Source organism: Ictalurus punctatus, chromosome 5, assembly GCF_001660625.3.
Source record: "Ictalurus punctatus breed USDA103 chromosome 5, Coco_2.0, whole genome shotgun sequence".
NCBI lineage: Eukaryota > Metazoa > Chordata > Actinopteri > Siluriformes > Ictaluridae > Ictalurus > Ictalurus punctatus.
The window spans coordinates 11,074,928-11,095,807 of NC_030420.2; the positions used below are offsets into that span (position 1 = coordinate 11,074,928).

General features: G+C 41.7%; 1 protein-coding gene across 1 annotated transcript in view; it reads right to left on the reverse strand.

Moving 5' to 3' along the window:
• bsna (bassoon presynaptic cytomatrix protein a) overlaps window positions 1-18,653 on the reverse strand; it is a 207,127-nt gene extending 188,474 nt beyond the window's left edge. Inside the window, exon 1 of the mRNA XM_017467307.3 lies at window positions 18,301-18,653. Coding sequence (XP_017322796.1) covers window positions 18,301-18,470 — 170 coding nt within the window. The 5' untranslated portion in view covers window positions 18,471-18,653. The remainder of the gene's footprint in view (window positions 1-18,300) is intronic.
• Between the last annotated feature and the right edge of the window lie 2,227 nt (window positions 18,654-20,880).

A 20,880-nucleotide genomic window follows, 5' to 3' on the forward strand; every position in this document is an offset into this window, starting at 1 on the left:
CAACAAAAGTGAGTACACCCCTAAGTGAAAATGTCCATATTGGGCCCAATTAGCCATTTTCCCTCCCCGGTGTCATGTGACTTGTTAGTGTTACAAGGTCTCAGGTGTGAATGGGGAGCAGGTGTGTTAAATTTGGTGTCATCGCTCTCACACTCCCTCATACTGGTCACTGGAAGTTCAACATGGCACCTCATGGCAAACAACTCTCTGAAGATCTGAAAAAAAGAACTGTTGCTCTACATAAAGATGGCCTAGGCTAGAAGAAGATTGCCAAGACCCTAACACTAAGTTGCAGCAGGGTGGCCAAGACCATACAGCAGTTTAACAGGACAGGTTCCACTCAGAACAGGCCTCGCCATGGTCGACCAAAGAAGTTGAGTGCATGTGCTCAGCATCATATTCAGAGGTTGTCTTTGGGAAATAGATGTATGAGTGCTGCCAGCATTGCTGTAGAGGTTGAACGGGTAGGGGGTCCGCCTGTGGGTGCTCAGACCATACGCCGCACACTGCATCATATTGCTCTGTATGGCTGTCGTCCCAGAAGGAAGCCTCTACTAAAGATGATGCACAAGAAAGCCCGCAAACAGTTTGCTGAAGACTAAGGACATGGATTACTGGAACCATATCCTGTGGTCTGATGAGACCAAGACAAACTTATTTGGTTAAGATGGTGTCAAGCGTGTGTGGTGGCAACCAGGTGAGGAGTACAATGACAAGTCTGTCTTGCCTACAGTCAAGCATGGTGGTGGGAGTGTCATGGTCTGGGGCTGCATGAGTGCTGCCGGCACTGGGGAGCTACAGTTCATTGAGGGAACCATGAATGCCAACATGTACTGTGACACACTGAATCAGAGCATGATCCCCTCCCTTCAGAGACTGGGCAGCAGGGCAGTATTCCAGCATGATAACGACCCCAAACACACCTCCAAGACGACCACTGCCTTGCTAAAGAAGCTGAGGGTGAAGGTGATGGACTGGCCAAGCATGTCTCCAGACCTAAACCCTATTGAGCATCTGTGGGGCATCCTCAAATGGAAGGTGGAGGAGCACAAGGTCTCTAACATCCACCAGCACTGTGATGTCGTCAGGGAGGAGTGGAAGAGGACTCCAGTGGAAACCTGTGAAGCTCTGGTGAACTCCATGCCCAAGAGGGTTAAGGCAGTGCTGGAAAATAATGGTGGCCACACAAAATATTGACACTTTGGGCCCAATTTGGACATTTTTACTTAGGGGTGTACTCACTTTTGTTGCCAGCGGTTTAGACATTAATGGCCGTGTGTTGAGTTATTTTGAGGGGACAGCAAATCTACACTGTTATACAAGCTGTACTACTTTACATTGTAGCAAATTGTAATTTCTTTGTTGTTGTCACATGAAAAGATATAATCAAATATTTTTAAAAAATGTGAGGGGTGTACTCACTTTTGTGAGATATTGTGTGTGTGTATATATATATATATATATATATATATATATATATATATATATATGTGTGTGTGTGTGTGTGTGTGTGTAGTGTATGTATGTATATATGTGTATATATATATATATATATATATATATATATAAAGGTTGCAAAACGATCTCTAAAGAGTTTGGACTCCAACAATGCACAGTCAAACAGATTGGGTACAAATGGAGGAAATTCAATGCCATTGTTACCCTTCCCAGGAGTGGTCGACCAACAAAGATCACTCCAAGAGCAAGACGTGTAATAGTCTGTGTGGTCACAAACTAACCCAGGGTAACTTCTAAGCAATTAAAGGCATCTCTCACATTGGCTAATGTTAATGTTCATGGGTCCACCATGAGGAGAACACTGAACAACAATGATGTACCTGGCAGGGTTGCAAGGAGAAAAACGCTGCTCTCCAAAAAGAACACTGATGCCCTTCTGCAATTTCCTAAAGATCATGTGGACAAGCCAGAAGGATATTGGAAAAATATTTTGTGGACAGATGAGACCAAAGCAGAACTTTTTGGTTTAAATCAGAAGCATTACGTTTAGAGAAAGGAAACACTGCATTTCAGCATAAGAAGCTTATCCCATCTGTGAAACATGGTGCTGGTACTATCCTTGTTTGGGCCTGTTTTGCTGCATCGGCCAGGACAGCTTGCCATCATTGATGGAACAATGAACTCTGAATTATACCAGCAATTTCTACAGGAAAATGTAAGGACATCTTACCATTAACTGAATCTCAAGAGAAAGTGGGTCATGCAGCAAGACAATGACCCTAAGCATACCAAAAAATCTACTAAAGAATGGTTAAAGAAGAATAAAGTTAATGTGCTGGCATGGCCAAGTGAAAGTCCTGACCTTAGTCCAATAGAAGTATTGTGGAAGGACCTGAAGCAAGTAGTTCATGTTTGAAAACCCACCAACATCCTAGTGTTGAAGCTGTTCTGTGCTGAGGAATGGGCTAAAATGCCTCCAAGGACTCCTCCAAGATGCAGGACTGATCAAATGTTTAGTTGCAGTTTAGAAATGTTTAGTTGCATTTATTGCTGCATGAGGGGGTCACCCCAGATGCTGAAAGCAAAGGTTCACATACTTTTGCCACTCACAGATATGTATTATTGGATCATTTTACTCAGTAAATAAATGGCAGAGTTTAGTATTTTTTTTCTTTGTCTACTTTTAAGACTTGTGTGAAAATCTGATGATGTTATAGATCATATTTATGCAAATATATCTAAAGGGTTCATAAATATTCAAACACAACTGAATATATACAACTGTATATAACTTACTAAATGGAGAACCTTGTGTTAAGAACACTACACAGTTAAATTTATATGGAAATTCTATACATGGGTCAAAGTGTGGATTTCAAGAAATCCTTTGCATTCTGTCAAACAGTATGTGTGCAGTGTGACCATTCAGTTTAGTAGAGATATATGTAGGTATTTTTTTTCAAGCTTTACCTACCATACATTATAACCGAGCACATCAAGTGAAGAGTCTTATATTGTGTAGGTCCCCCTTTGCCACCAAAACAGCTCTGACCACTCAAGCCATGGACTCCAGAAGACCTCTGAAGGTGTGCTGGGTATGTGGCACCAAGTCCTATATGTTGCTGTGTGGGGCCTCCATGGATCAGACTTGTTTGTCCAGCACATCCCACAGATGCTCAATCGGATTGAGATCTGGGGAATTTGGAGGCCAATTCAACACCTTGCACTCTTTGTCATGTTCCTCAAACCATTGCTGAACAATTTTTGCAGTGTGATAGGGAGCGTCATTCTGCTGTGATTAGGTAATAATGTTGCCATGAAGCAGTGTACTTGGTCTGCAACAATGTTTAGATGGGTAGTATGTGTCAAAAACATCTACACAAATGCCATGACCGAAGGTTTCAGTGGTCTTGGGTCACTGGCAGGCCACAATCATAGCAGTCTTATCAATTTCGGGATGCACCTGCCCATGATGCATATCCCTCTGACATTCATTATTATAGATTATATCATCTAAATTAGCAGCAGCCCATGCAGTGTTGGGCTGTAGTACCCAGTTTATTAGCTGTTTATAGCTAGTGGTCCAAAAAGCCCAAACTGAAGAGTGATAAATTGGTGTCAACTAAACTAGGTGGGAAAAGTTTTTTTCCTTTGATTTTAGCTACCATGGAATCTTCTACAGGTCTCAAATCCAAAGTCAAATTAAAAACAAGCCTCACCTAACTGATCCAGGGGCTTGTCAATAATAGGCATTGGATTGGCATCAAATTTAAAAACTGCATTCACCTTGCAAAAGTCTGCTTTGAGTACAAGCACTATGGCCCTGTTCCAGTTACTGTCTGATACCTCTCTATTATTTTTGGCCTAATTTGGCCTGAACCACTTTTCTTTTGTGTTAAGGCAAGCAATGCAACTGGTTGTGTAAACCAGACTGGGCAAGCCTCTATGTGGGGTCCTATAAGTTCAGTGTTCACCAAGACAGGATAGAAAGCATGTCCATAAATTCAGTTTGCATCTTACCAACCTCTACTCTCTGCCACCACCATCACCCAAGCAACAGGGACTGCCTCGACACTGTTTTAGCAATGGTGGTAGAGGTAGTAAAATGAAGGTAGTAAATCTGCCATTTCTTTCCTCTATCTATTTCCTATGTCTTATAGTCGACTTCAACAACCCCCATGTAACCACAAAGGGTCCTTGCAATTTGGAGAGTACTTTGGACCCAACTATTTATCCCAATTTCTGCAATCATCATGTCCAAACCTACAGATCAAATTTGTAAGCGCATCACTAACTCAATGGTTTTAGGGTGATATAAACTGGTTTGGATTATGTTAGGATATGTTAGGATCTCCTTACACCAAATGGTGTCTGAGCCACACACTTCACTGATATCATCTGCATTGCAACCAGAGAACATGTCTACCAGAGGTCTTGTCATTCCATTGCTTGCCTCATCTTTGATGACACATGAAATTGCATCTTTTGGCAAGGGCGCAAACCTCACACTGCTTTACTTGCTGGAACTGATCCATTCCTAAGCCCACTGTTAACTGAACACAGCCTGACTAACCACTGTCAGCTAAGCACAGCAAGGCTGTGAGGGTTTCTTTCAGCCTGCTGGGGACATGTGCAGGTTTTCTCGTCCACATTTGTGTACATTTGATCCTTTGTTGTGCTAGATTGTCCATGGTTGTGTGTGGGTTTGTGTATGTGCATGGTGCCCTGAAATGGACTGGTATCCCATCTGGGGTGAATTGTCCCACCTTTTGTGTTACAGTGTTACTGGGACTAGCTCCGGGTCCACCGCAACCCTGACCAGGATAAAATGGTTACTGAAGATGAATTAATGAATTAATCATTTCAATTTAGAAAATACATATCTGAAGATTATGTTATTATTTCACTATAAACATTGATTTCCAAATGTAAAGACTTTAAAGAATTAAGAGTAACAAACACAAATGTAACACATGCATATTAGTAGGGATGCACCGAAATGAAAATTCCTGGCCGAAGCCGGATATAATGAAAAACTTTGACAAAGGCCGAATACCGAACATGTTTTACCATTTATTTTGCCTATTTTTCACCACTGCATAAATTAAATAGTCAAAATTTGCTTTTTACTATTTTGTCTTGCTTTTCAAAGAAAAAAAATCAATTACAAAATCTACAATTTCAAAATATTTATTTAACACTGAACATTTTTTTTCATTTCAGCAGGAATAGGCTACCAACAAGGCACAATATAACTTTAAGTAAATACATTAGTAAAATAAAAATATTTTTATGTGGTCATCTTTGAGCCCCCCTTGAATAGCCTATGTTAGGCCTATAACTGACTGCTGAAAGAATGTAACACTCTGTGTCACGAATCGTGTCACCCCCCCCAAAGGCACTCCTCCCGGAGTGCCATGAGTCATCCCACTTCATTGGCGGCCCCGGCCCCCTGGGCTGAATGCCCCAAGCAGAGCCAGGAAACTGCCCGGTGTTCTTGGCGGCGTAGGGAAGCGGAGCGACGACCCTGGCTGAACAGAGAGGCTGAGCGACGTCCTCAGCTGAACAGGAAGGCTGAGCGACGTCCTCAGCTGAACAGGGAGGCTGAGCGACGTCCTCAGCTGAATAGGGAGGCTGAGCGACGACCTCTGCTGGGCAGACAGGCTGAGCGACGACCTCCGCTGGGCAGACAGGCTGAGCGACGACCTCGGCAGAGCATGAGGGCAGAGCGACGTCCTCGGCGGAGCAGGGAAACAGAGAACTGTACTCAGCAGAGCAGGGAAGCAGGGCGACGTCCTCGTCGGAGCATGAAGGCAGAGCGACGTCCGCAGCCGGGCAGGCAGGCTGAGCGACGACCTCGGCGGAGCATGAAGGCAGAGCGACGTCCCCTGTAAGGCCAGGGAGAGGAGCGTGGCTCTCCGTGTGGCCAGGGAGAGGAGCGTGGGTCTCCGTGCGGCCAGGGAGAGGAGCGTAGGCCTCCGTGTGGCCAGGGAGAGGAGCGTGGGCCTCCTCAAAGCAGAAGGGGGGAATGATGTTTGCCATGGAGCAGGAAGGCTGTGCGACGTCCTCAGCTGAACAGGGAGGCTGAGTGACGTCCTCAGCTGAACAGGGAGGCTGAGGCTCTGAGGTCACCAGGTGAACCTGGGGCATGGGCGGAGCTTGGGTGGCCATGTCAGCAGACTGTGCCGTGAGCAGAACTTGGCGGTGCGTGTCAGCAGACTGTGGTGTGAGCAGAACTTGGCAGTGCGTGTCAGCAAACTGTGGCGTGAGCAGAACTTGGCGGTGCGTGTCAGCAGACTGTGGCGTGAGCAGAGCTTGGCTGGGCATGTCAGCAGACTGGGGCATGAGCAGAGCTTGGCTGGGCGTGTCAGCTGACTGGGGCGTGAGCAGAACTTGGTCATTAGGCTTAGATATTAGCAGAGCTTGGTCAACTAGATCAGCAGGCTTGAACGTGAGCTCAGGGACGTGAGACTTGACTTGGACCTCAGGGACGAGAGGCTTGGCTTGGACCTCAGGGACGAGAGGCTTGGCTTGGATCTCAGGGACGAGAGGCTTGGCTTGCACGTCAGAGCCTGGAGGCTTGGCTTGGACGTCAGAGCCTGGAGGCTTGGCTTGGACTTCAGAGCCTGGAGGCTTGACTTGGACCTCAGAGCCTGGAGGCTTGACTTAGACCTCAGAGCCTGGAGGCTTGACTTGGACCTCAGAGACTGGAGGCTTGACTTGGACCTCAGAGACTGGAGACTTGACTTGGATTTCAGGGACTGGAGACTTGACTTGGACCTCAGGGACTTGAGACTTGACTTGGACCTCAGGGACTTGAGACTGGACTTGGACTTGGACCTCAGGGTTGAGCTCTGGTGCTATGACCTCCGACGGGCACTCCGAGGTCACCCTGCTGATCCCGGGCTGGGTCTCTGCACGGGCTCTCCGGTAGAGTTTCTTATGCTCCCGCCAGCTGCTCTTGAAGCATTCCTGAGAGCAGAAGAAAGCTTCCTGGAGGCCCAGCTTCTTGCAGGTGGGACATTGAAGCCGAGTCTCTCTCCCGCAGCCCTCAGCCATACATCTCGGAGATTTCACCCCCGCGTTGGCCGGAAACTGAAGTGGATCGCTGGTTACTGCCCTGTCCATCTCCTCATAATAGAGGTTGAATGGTGGGTCCACCTGGGGCTCCCCATTGACTCTCCACCCCAGTAAATCAAGGCCACGAAGTTGTCCAGGCTGTGAAAACTCCTCCATAAACAGCTCTGCAAACTGAGTGACATCATGGAGGGCTGGCGACCCAGCACTCACCAGCTGCTCCGCCCAGTCATGGGCCGGACCGCAAAACCTGGACACCAGGAACCCGATCCACTCTCTCTTAGTAGGCTTGGGAAACGCCAAGCTGCAGAAATACTCCTGGCAGCTGAAGAGGAACTTCAGCGGGTAGCTCCCCAATCCCGCTGTCTCTGGTGGCAATTCAGCGGCGTACCTTTGGGGAAATTGCACGGATGAAAAATGCGGCCAGTAATCCGAGCGTTCCCCGATGAGGTATTGTCCTACCACTTCCCTTCTTTCTGTGGCGTGACTTCTCTCTCGTCCTCGTGCTGCATCCATGTTGTGGCGGAAGATTCTGTCACGAATCGTGACGGAGCAGAGATAGGACGGATGCACGCGCAGGATGAACAGTTTATTTGAAAGGCAGACAAATCCAAAACGTGATCCAAAACGTAATCCATAAACATGCAAGAGGTCAGGGGATTGGCAAACAGGCATACACGGGGCAAGGCAGGAATCTAGGTCGTGGTCACGGAAAACAGGGTCGATAAACAAAACAAGAAACGAACTATGACGAGGGACTGGAAGCGGATAATCCAGCGCGAACTAACTCTAAACATGGACCGTGACTATGACTATAATACAAGCTAAACTAACTCTAAACATGGACCGTGACTATGACTACGATACGAACTAAACTAACTCTAAAGTATTAATCTTCCGCGTTGTGTGCTGGGAGGCGCGCGGTATATATGCGGACATGATCAGCGTCTAAACCGCTAGCAGCTGAGAGCAATTCAGACCCACGTGAAATCCCAGCCAATGACAGAACAGGGAGGAGACATAACAGAAACATAAACAAAACACACGTGTCCAGATGTCATTACAGTCAACAACGGAAAAGCAGGTGCTCGCGCTTAGAGCACGCTGCTTCAAGGGGGAATCATGACACTCTGAAGCCTACAACAAAAATGTGCATTGACAAGAGTGCAAAAAATGGTTATATTTGGTGATATACGGCTGATTATATTCGGGATATATACCGCTCGCGTCTCTGTACACCTCACGGAGTATTATAGTAGATATAGTATAGTTAAATACGTTGTTAATGTTATGTTCTTTGATAGATTTAGTTAGGTTAAACTATAGATTAGTTCATTTAGTACCCACTGGTTTTTCCGCTCCCAGTCCATAGTACTAGGTCATGTTTCTTGTTTTGTGTTTTGACCCTGTTTTCTGTGACCGCGACTTTGATTCCTGCTTTGCCCCGTTTATGCCTGTTTGCCAATCGCCCGACTGTTTGCCTGTCTTGACTACTTTTTTTGGATTACAATTTGGGTTTGTCTGCCTGCCCTTAAATAAATACATCTTTACCTGCTTCCGTACTCTACTCCCTTACGTCTCGCGATGTGACAGAATACTCCGGAACAGAAACAAAACAAACGCACGTGTCCACAGTAAACAATGTCACGGTTGTCAACATCAGAAGAGCATGCGCTCGCTGACCACTTGTGCACGTAGCTCGTGCATGAGCACACTGCCGAAAGCGGAGGTTGTGACATTCACGCGTCTCACTCTGGTTGCTAGGCTATTTGGTCGCGTCATCAAACACGTCATTGTTCGGTCAAATTTATTCGGCCTTTTCACTTATTCGGCCAGTGCTTTTTTTTTTTGCTATTTTTGCTACTTACATCCCTACATGTAAGTGTCTGCATCTATATTTGAGCTTAGATTTTGTTTAATTTCATGAAATTCTAGGTTTAATGGAAAACTGTTTTATAAATTATCCACGCAGACTGAGAAATTAAGTATACTTTAAACCTTAATTACTGTATATTCCTACATATTTATCCTATCAGTAGTTCTAACAAGCAAACAAACCCTTATCAACCTGTTGTTGATTTAAAAATTTCCTCCTTCTCCTGAATAGTTGGATGTTGGTGATCCACCAACATCAGCTACCAGAGTGTGAGAACATTACCAGGTATTACAAGTTTTCTAACTTGCAAATCACTGAGTATACCTTTTAAGAGGCCCTGCAAGCCTCTGTGGCACTCAGAGAGTCTACACTGGGGGTGATGGCCATGGTGCCGACTAGTTTTTCCAACAATTTCACTGGTCATATGGGTACAAGTGGTTATATCCATAATTATATAAACAGAAGGCTAGGTGCCAGAAAACAAATAACTGGAAGTCATGTTCCCATCCCCTCGCCCCTAAAAAAAAAAAATAGAAATACTAATGAATTTCATCTAGAAAAGATAACCACTGAATACTTTTAAGACATGGACGATGTCAATTTCCTGTGGAAGCTCCAACAGATACAGCTATGTGATACCATTTTGAAGTGGGTGTATAGTTAACACCAATACTGCTGCATTTAGCATACACTCTGGTAGAACTCTAAAATGCTAAGATTTTGGTAATGTGTTTAACTTGTATTTAATTTGTTGCGCTTGTATTTTTCCTAATAAACAATTTCATCCTGTCAATTTGGATTAAACAAGGTTACACTTCAGATAAGATAATATTCAATACAATATATGGCCAGAGGTTAGTGGTTATTTGTTCATCACACCCATATGTGGGCCTTCCCAAATTTTTTGCTACAAAGTTGGACACACACAATTGTATAGGATGTATTTGTATATTGTAACATTACAATTTTGATTCACTGGAACTAACAGGCCTAGAACAAGCATGTTCCAGCATGGCAATTCCCCTGTGCACACAATGAGGTCCCCAAAGACATGGTTTGCCAAGGTTGGTGTGGAAGATCTCGAGTGGCCTGCACAAACCCTGACTTGAACCCCCTAAACACCTTTGGAATCAACTGGTACGCCGAGTGTGACCCAGGTCTTCTCACCCAAAATCACTGCCTTACCTCACTAATGTTCTTGTGGCTGAATGGGAACAAATCTCTATAGCCACATTCCAAACTCTCTTGTGAAAAGCCTTCCCAGAAGAGGGGAGATTATTATAATAGCAAAGGGGGGGACTAAATCTGGGATGGGATGCTCAAAAATCACATGTCAATATAGTGTACTCATGTTCAATATGCGTGAATCAAAGAGGGCTTTGACTGAATGCTAGTTGTGATGACGCATATGGCACATAGTGATGACATCACATGATGCATCTTGGCCATCTAGACAAATTGCTGGTAAAACAGTTGTACATATACAGATATACAGATACAGGCATGCAAAGTATAATGCTATTTTTTAGATAATGTTTTTTCACAGTATACAATTTTTTAACTCACCTACTGATTTGCAGTGTCAAATATTAGCACACTATATGAGAAACACTAACCCATAGTGGGCATCTGTGAGCTCATGTAGCACATTAGCACTTTCTTCTGTGTTCAGCTGCCCTGCAATGTAACTTTAACAGCAATTTGTAAAGATGCATCATTGACTCCACATGTCTTGGAAGAAGCATGTGATAGCCCTCAACCTTCCCAGTTGGTAGCTGTCATATGGCAGAGGAGAGCTAGCTAGTGCGATTCTGGCAAATGACAAAAAAAAATTACATCACCAGTCACATTTATAGAACCTCTCAGCTTTTTCATGTGGCATTACATGCTTCACTGCCCAAAATCAGAATCTCTACTGTCAGAAGGTCAGCATAACTCGACTACACTCAAAAACACATAATAGGTGCATTTTCCTTGTGCACTGCTAATAGACACAAAGCTAAGCTGGTAGCAGCCTAGGCAGTTTCAGCAATTGCTGAAGAAAGGCACTGAAACATCCAATGAATGTTATTCAGTGAGGAAAAAATAAAGCTCTGCTCCTTTCATGGCTCACTTGGTTTGTGGTGCTGCAGGCTACATGGTATATTAGTGAAGAGGGAGTGCATCATTATCAAATGCTAGCCCATTTTTCTAGGTGAATTAATCAAATACATTTTGTCAGAAATAATAACTGTTGCTTAATTCTTTTGCTGTCTTTTGGACCCAGGCATTTCTCTATCAATGTGTATGCTATAACACATTCTACACTTTCCACACTCACTCATCCTCGCTCTGTCACACACACCCTGGGCTAGAATGATGAAAAGAAGGGCTGCAACTAATGATTATTTTCATAATCAATTAGTTGGACGATTATTTTTTTTAATATTATTTTTTATTTATTTTCGATTAATCGGATTGGCGGGGCAAACTTTCAGTACCATTTTTCGTTTATTTAAAATAAAATCCACAAACTGAGTGTTACAAATATAAACTTCAGACTAAAACTTTACATAACTGTTTGTCCAATTATATAAGACTGAAAAGAACCAAATACACACAGACACACACCAGAATATATATTATTAATTTAGGACTGTAATTTAATTCAGTGCTTTTTGTGCATACATAAAAATAATGCATAAATACTTATATATATATATATATATATATATATATATATATATATATATATAGAGAGAGAGAGAGAGAGAGAGAGAGAGAGAGAGAGAGTTTGCATTATATATAAGTATATATTATATAATAGTATTTATGCATTACTTTTTTTGAATGCACAAAAAGCACTGAATTAAATTACAGTCCTAAATTAACAATAAAAACTCCCTTTCACTGCACCTTGTGGTTTCTGTTACTCACTGCCTTGAGGCATATTGTTTTACTTGTGTTTACTTTTGATCATAGTGTGTTAATTAGACGTTACAGAACTTACTCCCGCTCCCACTGTGTATCACCGTGAGTGAGGAGCAACGCGGCCTCGTAAGTAACAGATCACTTCCCTTATAATAAACAACAGAAGTTACACTGCAAGCGTGTAAATACAGCATATAATAACAATAAACTGGAATTAAACTAAATCTTTTAAGCAACTTGCAGCAGTTTCACTAGGGCTGCACAATTAATCGAATATCGATGGCGATTACGACTTTGACTGCCCACGATTAAATGAACATGATCGACTGCAATATTAATGTTTAAAGTTCGTCCTCCACTAATAGAAAACTCCACTGCAGATCAAATCAAGTGCGTCCTACACTTACAACCAATCACCATAGAGCGGCGCAGGGATGACGTCATTTTATAGTGCCAAAACCCAGAAACGGAGTTAGCATTTTAGCCCTCAAACTGCCAGCTTCACGTCGAGCGCCAGTGCTTTGCGCGTGGGGAAATCGTGACATTAACATGATGCTAAATGGCATTACAGAGGATGTCGGGGACAGTAAACGTCATCACGCCAAATGGGAAAAAACTTTGCAGATAAACTCAGGGCTCTACAGTGTGACCATTTCACTCGCATTTGTAAAGCCATTATGATGACACGTAACTCTGTACATCATCTGCTTCAACTTCCGGATCTCACAAACCGCCATTTTTATTGATCCCGCAAAATGACCTGAAACTGTGACCTGCTAGTGTAGAGACCGCGGCATAGGGTGGAGTAAATTAATAATAATGCTAACACAAAAGGTGGGTTTAATTCAAACTTATTCATTAAAGAATACCTGACCAATCATAAGCAAGAGTAGCAACTGTTCAATCTGTAAACATACAGTACGCTGCAGCTGTTCATTCACTAACTCTAATTTACTTCATTTAAACTCACAGTTGCCAGATATCACTAGAAAGTCAACTCCAGTTTCCATGTTTTGATTTAATCCCACCAAAACATAATATTATCAGCAGACATGGAACACTGTACTGGGGGAACCGATCTAAAACTGATAAACAAACAAAAATAAAACTACTAAAATGTAAAGACAGAAATTGTGCTTAGTTATAAATAAATCATTTAATATAAAAAAGATATTATAACTTAATAAAATATAAATAAAATGAGAAATGAAATAATGTTTAATTACTATGGGTTGCTTTTAACATCAATTTGACATTAAGCTTAGTAAGCTATCTCCTTAGAAAGCTATTAGCCTTTTTCCTAATATGGATCATTTTTGTGTTAGTCTACTTTTAATTAGGACTCTTTATTGTTTAAGATATTTAAAAATTAATATTTTATGCTTTTATTTATCAATTAACCAACAGTATTTCTCATTGCTATTGTTTTAACTCAATTACCAGTTACCATGAGCAGAGAGCTTACATTTAACTGTTTATGATAGACCTCCTGATTAAAGTTTAAACAAAAAAGATTGGTATCTGGATCGGTATCGGCTGTAAAAATCCTGATCTGAGCATCAGTAATGAACACCATTAAACTAAAGCCCTTTGCATCTGATGGGTAAATGAATTCACTCAATCACATCCTATATGAGATTACTCAGATATACACACAATATACACAGAGCGGTTCAAGAACTGACTCCAACCCAGAGCCATGACAGTGGAAAATGTCTAATAGTGTAGTTTTAAATATATTTAAGAGGAGCAGACTTCAAACACTGAACATTGATGTTTATTGTATTTGTTTACAAGGTGGAACAGGTTAACAGTTGTTTTTTTTGTTGTTGTTTTTTTTGCATACAGCCTAAAATTAACTGAAAATATAAAATTTAGTTTATCAGAAGGTAAATTAATTTGTCATGGCTCACAGTATTTTCGCAAATTCTGTCATAATTGACCAGCTCAAGTTTTCTCATGCCTACTTGTGTGTTATATTGTGGCATGAGAAAACCTAATAAATGTGAAAGTGCAATAAAAATATGTTGTCAGTAAAATCAATTAATAACCGTGATAAATAATCGAGATCTTAATACTGATCAAAATAATCGGGATTATCATTTTGGCCATAATCGTGCAGCAATAAGTTTCACCAACCCTTTACACACAGTGGAGCATTTTGGATTTAAACATAAGTTTGTGCTTGTGCATCACTGTCGTACTTCCGTGCTACACAAACTCTGCTTTATAAAGTTTGATCTTCTCCGCGGTGTTTAATATAAAATGCACCCCTGCCTTAGAGGACTTGGAGGTCACACACTTTCTTCCTGTCACTTGACAATTGCGCCACCATCTGATGTGACTGAGGTCATGTTGGGAATAAAAGGTAACGTTGACATAAACAGTAAACTGAAGAAAGTCATTGTCGGTGACTCTGGGTATCTGCTAATCTAGCGCCATCACATTACGTGAGTATGACATCATGTGCCACTGACTGGGAAACAGCTTATACTTCCGGTTAGGAAAACAACCGCTCATGTTCCATTTGAGATGATACTACCTTTCTAAAATTCATACACTAGATGTAACAGTACACAGTTCATAGTGTAAGTGTATAGTACGTTATTTGGGACACAACTGTAGTATTTACTCTCTGATGCGTGTTTTCAGAACAGGAATAAGGAGTGAGTAAATGTACCCCGTGCCGCACGCTGGCAATAGAGTGTATGTGAGCATATTCATATTTCGTGTGTCCATTTGAGCAAATAGGTTAATGGTAGAGTAGTAATACCATTAAAACCTGAAAAAAGAATTAACATTGCTTTATTTTTTTTTTATAAACTAAGTTTATTATTATACATCTATTTGTAAATGCACCAGTGTGGAGGCATTTTTTTAGTGTTTAAGATTTATAAGCTGTAGAAAAAAATACTCAGAAGATTTATATATAGGCTATTTGTAAAGTAACTGAAAGTGATGTGCATTTAATAGCCTAAATGTTTATATACTGATTAATTTCTTTATTTGGGATTTTAAAAACAAGTAGAAAATATGTTGAATGCGTAATGTCGTTTCACCCAAATGAAATCAATATCATTCCAACGTAAGATAAGAAAACCAATTAGGGCGATTTTTTAAAAAAATTTTACATTTATTTCAAATGCCATGAACAGCGCTGATTCAACATGACTTTACTAAGCAAAAAGATGTAGGATCAATGTCGGAGATGAACATTGTTTCGCTGCCATGAGAGACCTCTATTATGTGATGATTATATGTCATTGTTATTTGGGAAGGCTGCTAGCATACATACCTGTAGTAGATGGGGCAAACAGAGACAAGCTAGCTGGGCAGTCGAAAACTTTGCATTTCTCTGTCTGCACACAATAATGCACTTCTGAAAGATGCTTTGACAGATTGCTTGTGCTTCCGCCCATACAAGCAAAAATCTTGTTGCACTTGTGGCAACGAGCGTTGTCTGCATAAACACTAGTGAAGTGTAACCACACTTCTGAATGTTTGGTTCTCTCCACCTTCGTCACTCTATGTATTAGGCAGGAGCTTTCCCGTTGTGTACACGCGGTCGCTGTTCTGTGTGACAGACAGCCTCCGTGCACGAGATATCTCACTTATGGATTGCGAATGGTGAAAATGAAGATGAATGTCTTAATGTTACCGCAAATTAGAAATGTTTGCTGAGATAAAATGTGCAAGATAACGTTTATTTAGCAATAAATATATAGGAAATATATATAAATATTTTCTTAATTTCTCCAGTACCAAAAGCAGAACCGATAATGTCAGAGCTTATCGATACTACGGTCTTTCATAATGTAGCACCGGGTCCAGTTTAATACCGGTTTTTGGTACCCATCCCTATGAGTAACGTTAATTAATTAAAGAATTTCAACGATTTTTGACTGACATCTCCATCGCCTCCACGCCTCATTTTTGGTTTTAACAACTAAAATACATTTTGGGTGACAGTAACTAAAAACATGAGATAATTCTGGGTCAATGGTATCCACAAGTGAACTGGTAGTCAAATGCAGAATTTACCAAAATATACTTTTCACTTACTGCGTACTTCACTACATACGGTTACAATCAAACTTATTCAACCCCAATCGCAAATTAGGTTTATTGTCAGAATTTACAGACTTTCAGCTGTATGCAATTAACAAATGAAAGAAAAGCAATTGAAATAGTTCAACACAACGAATGCTTCAAGTGGTTTCCCCAAATTCAACTGAAAATGCAACTTATAATGACTTCTCCAATTTCAAAATTATTCAACCCCTTCATGGCAAGTGTCTTTATTATTTAGTAGAGCACCCTTTTGCTATTATGACCTGCTGCAAACAAGATGCATAGCCAGACACTGGTTCCTGAAAAATCTTAGCCCATTCCTCATCAGCAATTTCCTCCCATTCAGTAATATTCTTTGGTTTGTGTGTTGCAACCGCCTTCTTCAAATCCCACCAGAGATTTTCCATGGGATTCAAGTGAGGTGACTGTGATGGCCTAGTAGAATCTTCCAGGACTTCTTCTGCAACCAAGCCTTGGTGGAATTTGAGGTATGCTTGGAATCATTGTCCTGCTGGAAGGTCCAATGACACCCAAGCTTCAGCTTCCTCACAGAGGGCATGACATTTTTTCCTAGGATTTCCTGATACTTCAATGAATCCATCTTGCCTTCCACACGCTGCAAGTTTCCAGTGCCAGAGGATGCAAAGCAGCCCCAGAGCATCACCGAGCCACCACCATGCTTGACTGTGGACAGAGTGTTCTGTCTTCATTCTTCTTTCTCCAGACATTCCGCTGATCCATCGTGTCGAAAAGTTTTGTTTCATTGCGCCACAGAACAGAATCCCAAAACTGATGTGGTTTATTTATATGATGCTGAGCCGACTTTTCTTGTGCTTTGGGTCAGCAGTGATGCATGTCTTGGAGTTCGGGCATGGAAACCTTCTGCGTTTAGTACGTGCATCACGTGTGCTTGAGACAACACCTGTTTTGCATATTTGTGCTGTTGTGAGGGATTATATACAGTGGGTTGAATAATTATGAAACTGGAGAAGTCATTATAAGTTGCATTTTCAGGTGAATTTGGGGAAACCACTTGAAACATTAGTTGTGTTTAACTATTTTAATAGCTTTTATTTGATTTGTTCACTGCAAACAGCTGAAAGTCTGTACATTTTGACAATTAACCTGATCTGCAATAATGGTTGAACAATTTTGATTTGCAACTGTGTGCATATATAATTATATATACATATATATACACATACATATATGTGTGTGTGTGTGTGTGTGTGTGTGTGTGTGTGTGTGTGTAAAAATACATTTTCCACTTTCAAAATATATTAAAGAACAAAACACAGATTATGATTTTTGATGAACATGTCAAAATAAATAACTATGTCGGTTTATGAACTTGATATGCAATGGGGGTTGAATAATTGTGATTGCAACTGTACTACTATGATGTATTTGCATCGTACAGTATTACATAATGGTGCTATGCAGTGTACAGTATACAAATGTATATTTTAAACGCTCTCTTCCCCCGTGACTTGCTCTCATTACCAGAACAGACCAGGTGTTGAAACAAATGTTCAAATCGCACCTGAATGGGAGGGTGGGCGGATGACGTGCGGGCTCACGCACAGAAATAGGTGGAGCGCGAGCGGACACGCTGCACGAAATCTTTGTTCGTTCACATGCATAATTTTTGATTATTGTATTATTGCGTTATTACTTAATTGAAGAGCATTTAAGCGGTTCCTCTCCGATCCACGCCTAGATGTGTTTTAATTAGGCCTAAATCTCATTCATACAGAGGAACTGAACTAGTGTGTACACAGCAGCGCATGACAAAAGCATTTAAATAAACGACTGATTAACCCATCTGATTTATTATTGCATACATCAGTAGGATGTACGGTTGTGGAAACGAAATGTGGACGCCCAGTGGAATAACGTTCATGCTACGCACGGCGACACAGCACACACGCACACTACAATCAGCGCGTCAGCATCAAATATATCCTCCTGCGGAAATGTTTCACCGCATTTGGGCTGTGTGTGTCAATCAAATCTAAATGACTTGGTTCCTTTCATCCTAAAACGGTTGTCAAATCTTCTGCAAAGAGAGTAATCGTCATGAGAAACCGTATACAGCAATCGCATATACCGTAGCGTGCAGCGAGAATATGAATGGCATGAAAAGCACATACACACACACACACACACACACACACGACGACTGAGGGCGTTGCGCGAGCGTAATTCACAGGAGAGAGAGCAAGACATGGACGTGCTACTTCGATTAACCTTAAACGTGAACAAGAATATTATGAACTGCGCGTGACGCTACGGTAGCATCATACACAAATTTGCGGAGATTTTATTTTATTTTTTTCAGAACCGCCAGTGTTATCTCAGCCGTTATAACGGAATATAACGTCAGCAATGCATGTTTCCCACTTTACCTGTTCATTGCCGTCCCAGTTCCCACAGCAGCTCCACCACCGGCCGCAGCGCCATTCACTGGCTTGATATGCTGTACAGTGCCCGTTGATACTGAAACGGATCCTGGAGCTCCTGCCACCCCGAGCACAGAGACTCCTTCCCCGCCTTCGAGGCTGGCCTCGTTCCCCATTGCCTTCTTTATTGAAAGCGACCGAAGAACTCGAGTTTTTACGGTTCTGCGTATTGTACGTAAAAAAAAAAAACTTGCGGACTCAAATAGGATGCTCGTCTTCCGCCATCATTCTCTCGTTCTGAGACTGAGCTGGTGCTGAGCGCGTGAGCTAGATGAGGTGGGAGCGAGAGACGAGCACGCGCATCTGACGTGCATCCACCACCACACACGCACGCGCTTCATGCACACGCTTTTGCCCATGAGATGGAGGAAGAGGATATAGATATACATGACAAATAAGACTACATAAATGTAAGATGAACACGTAAAGCACCATAAAAGATGTATGCTACTGATTATAGAGCGGATATTCATCCAAAGATTCTATTAATTAGCATTCTATGAATCTACCAGATTCTATTAATTAGAATCAGAATCGAACCGTAGGTACGTGGGTTTACATGTACAAGGAATTTTTCTTGGTGTTCTGGTGCTTAACAATAACATTAAAATACAAGAAATAAAATAATATTAATAAGATAAACATTTGCAAGGTAAGATAACAAAGTAAAAGAGATAAAGTTATGAAAATGAGAAGCATCATTTTTTTTAAACTATAAAGCTGTGAAAACTATGAGCATAAATATAAAAATATAAAGATTTAGGAAAATAAAAATAGAGACATTAACTGTACATTAGTGCAGGATGTGCAAAAGTTGGCCAGTGCAAATGCTCATAGTTTGAAGAAAGAAGGTGCAGAATAGTGTGTTAATGTAACGTTAATGTGTTATATGCATTAATGTAATGCATATGAACCAACAATGTTGGGTTTTTAGTTAATGTAATGTGTAATGTCCGTGGAGGCGGATAAGAGACAATGGTGGGTCCTGGGTATTGTTAATCATGCCAGTTGCGGATTTAAATAAACTGTTTTTGTGGCATGAGGTTTTGGTCTTGATGGACCACAGCCTTCTGCCAGGGAGGAGTGCCTCAAAAAGTTTGTATTCAGGGTGAGAGTTGTCAGCCACAATCTTAACTGCCCATTTCAGTGTCCTGAAAGTGTACAGGTCATGAATGGGTGGCAGATTGGAGACAATCACCTTCTCAGCAGAGCAAATGACACGCTGCAGTCTACACTTGTCCTGGGCAGTGGCAGCAGCATACCAGATGGTGATGGAGGAGGTGAGTATGGACTCAATGATGGAGGTGTAGAAGTGCACCATCATTGTCTTTGGTAGGTTGAACTTCTTCAGCTGTAGGAAATGCATCCTCTGGTGCGCTTTTTTAATCAGACAGCAGATGTTCGTCTCCCACTTGAGAGTCCTGGGTGATGATGGTTCCCAGGAAGTGTAAGGAGTCCACAGTATCAACTAGGGAGTCACACAGGATGATGGGGGCTGGGTTCTTTCTAAAGTGTACCACCATCTCCACTGTTTTCACAGCATTGAGCTCCAGGTTGTTCTGACTGCACCAGGTCACCAGATGGTCAATCTCCCACCTGTAGGCAGACTCATCCCCCTCAGAGATGAGCCCAATGAGGGTGGTGTCGCCACAAACTTCAGTAGTTTGACGGACTTGTGACTGGAGGTGCAGCTGTTGGTGTAAAGGGAGAAGAGTAGAGGAGAATGAACACAGCCTTGGGTGAAACCAGTACTAATTGTCTGGGAGTCAGAGAATGCCTTCCCAGTCTCAGGTTATTATCAATTATTACAATTTTTCATATTAATTTGGCTACAAAAATGCCATTTTGCATTGTAAATTATAAAGGTAAATATTTACCCAATAAAAGGATTTAACAAATACACAGGGTCCTCCACTAATATTGGCACCTTTGGTAAATATGAGCAAAGAAGGCTGTAAAAAATTGTCTTTATTGTTTAACCTTTTGATCTTTTGTAAAATATTTTTTTAATCCTCTGCTCTCATGGATATCAAACAATTACAAACACAACACAGGTTTATCCAAAAGATCTATTTGATAAATATAGGTGTGCAACAATTATTGGCACCAATGTAGTCAATAATTTGTGCTACCTCCTTTTGCCAAGATAACAGCTCTGAGTCTTCTCCTATAATGCCTGATGAGGTTGGAGAATACATGGCAAGGGATCTGAGACCATGCTTCCATACAGAATCTCTCCAGTTCCATCAAATTTCTAGTTCCATGCTGGTGGACAGTCCTCTTCAGTTCACCCCACAGGTTTCTATGGGTTTCAAGTCAGGGGACTGGGATAGCCTTGGCAGGATCTTGATATTTTTGTTCAGTAAGCCATTTTTGTGTTGATTTTGATGTACTGTTTTGGATCATTGTCCTTCTGGAAGATCTCAACATGGCCCATGTTAAGCTTTCTGTCAGAGACAGCCAGGTTTACATTTTTCATCTGTTGATGCCATGTATCATAACAAAATGCCCAGGTTCTCTGGCATA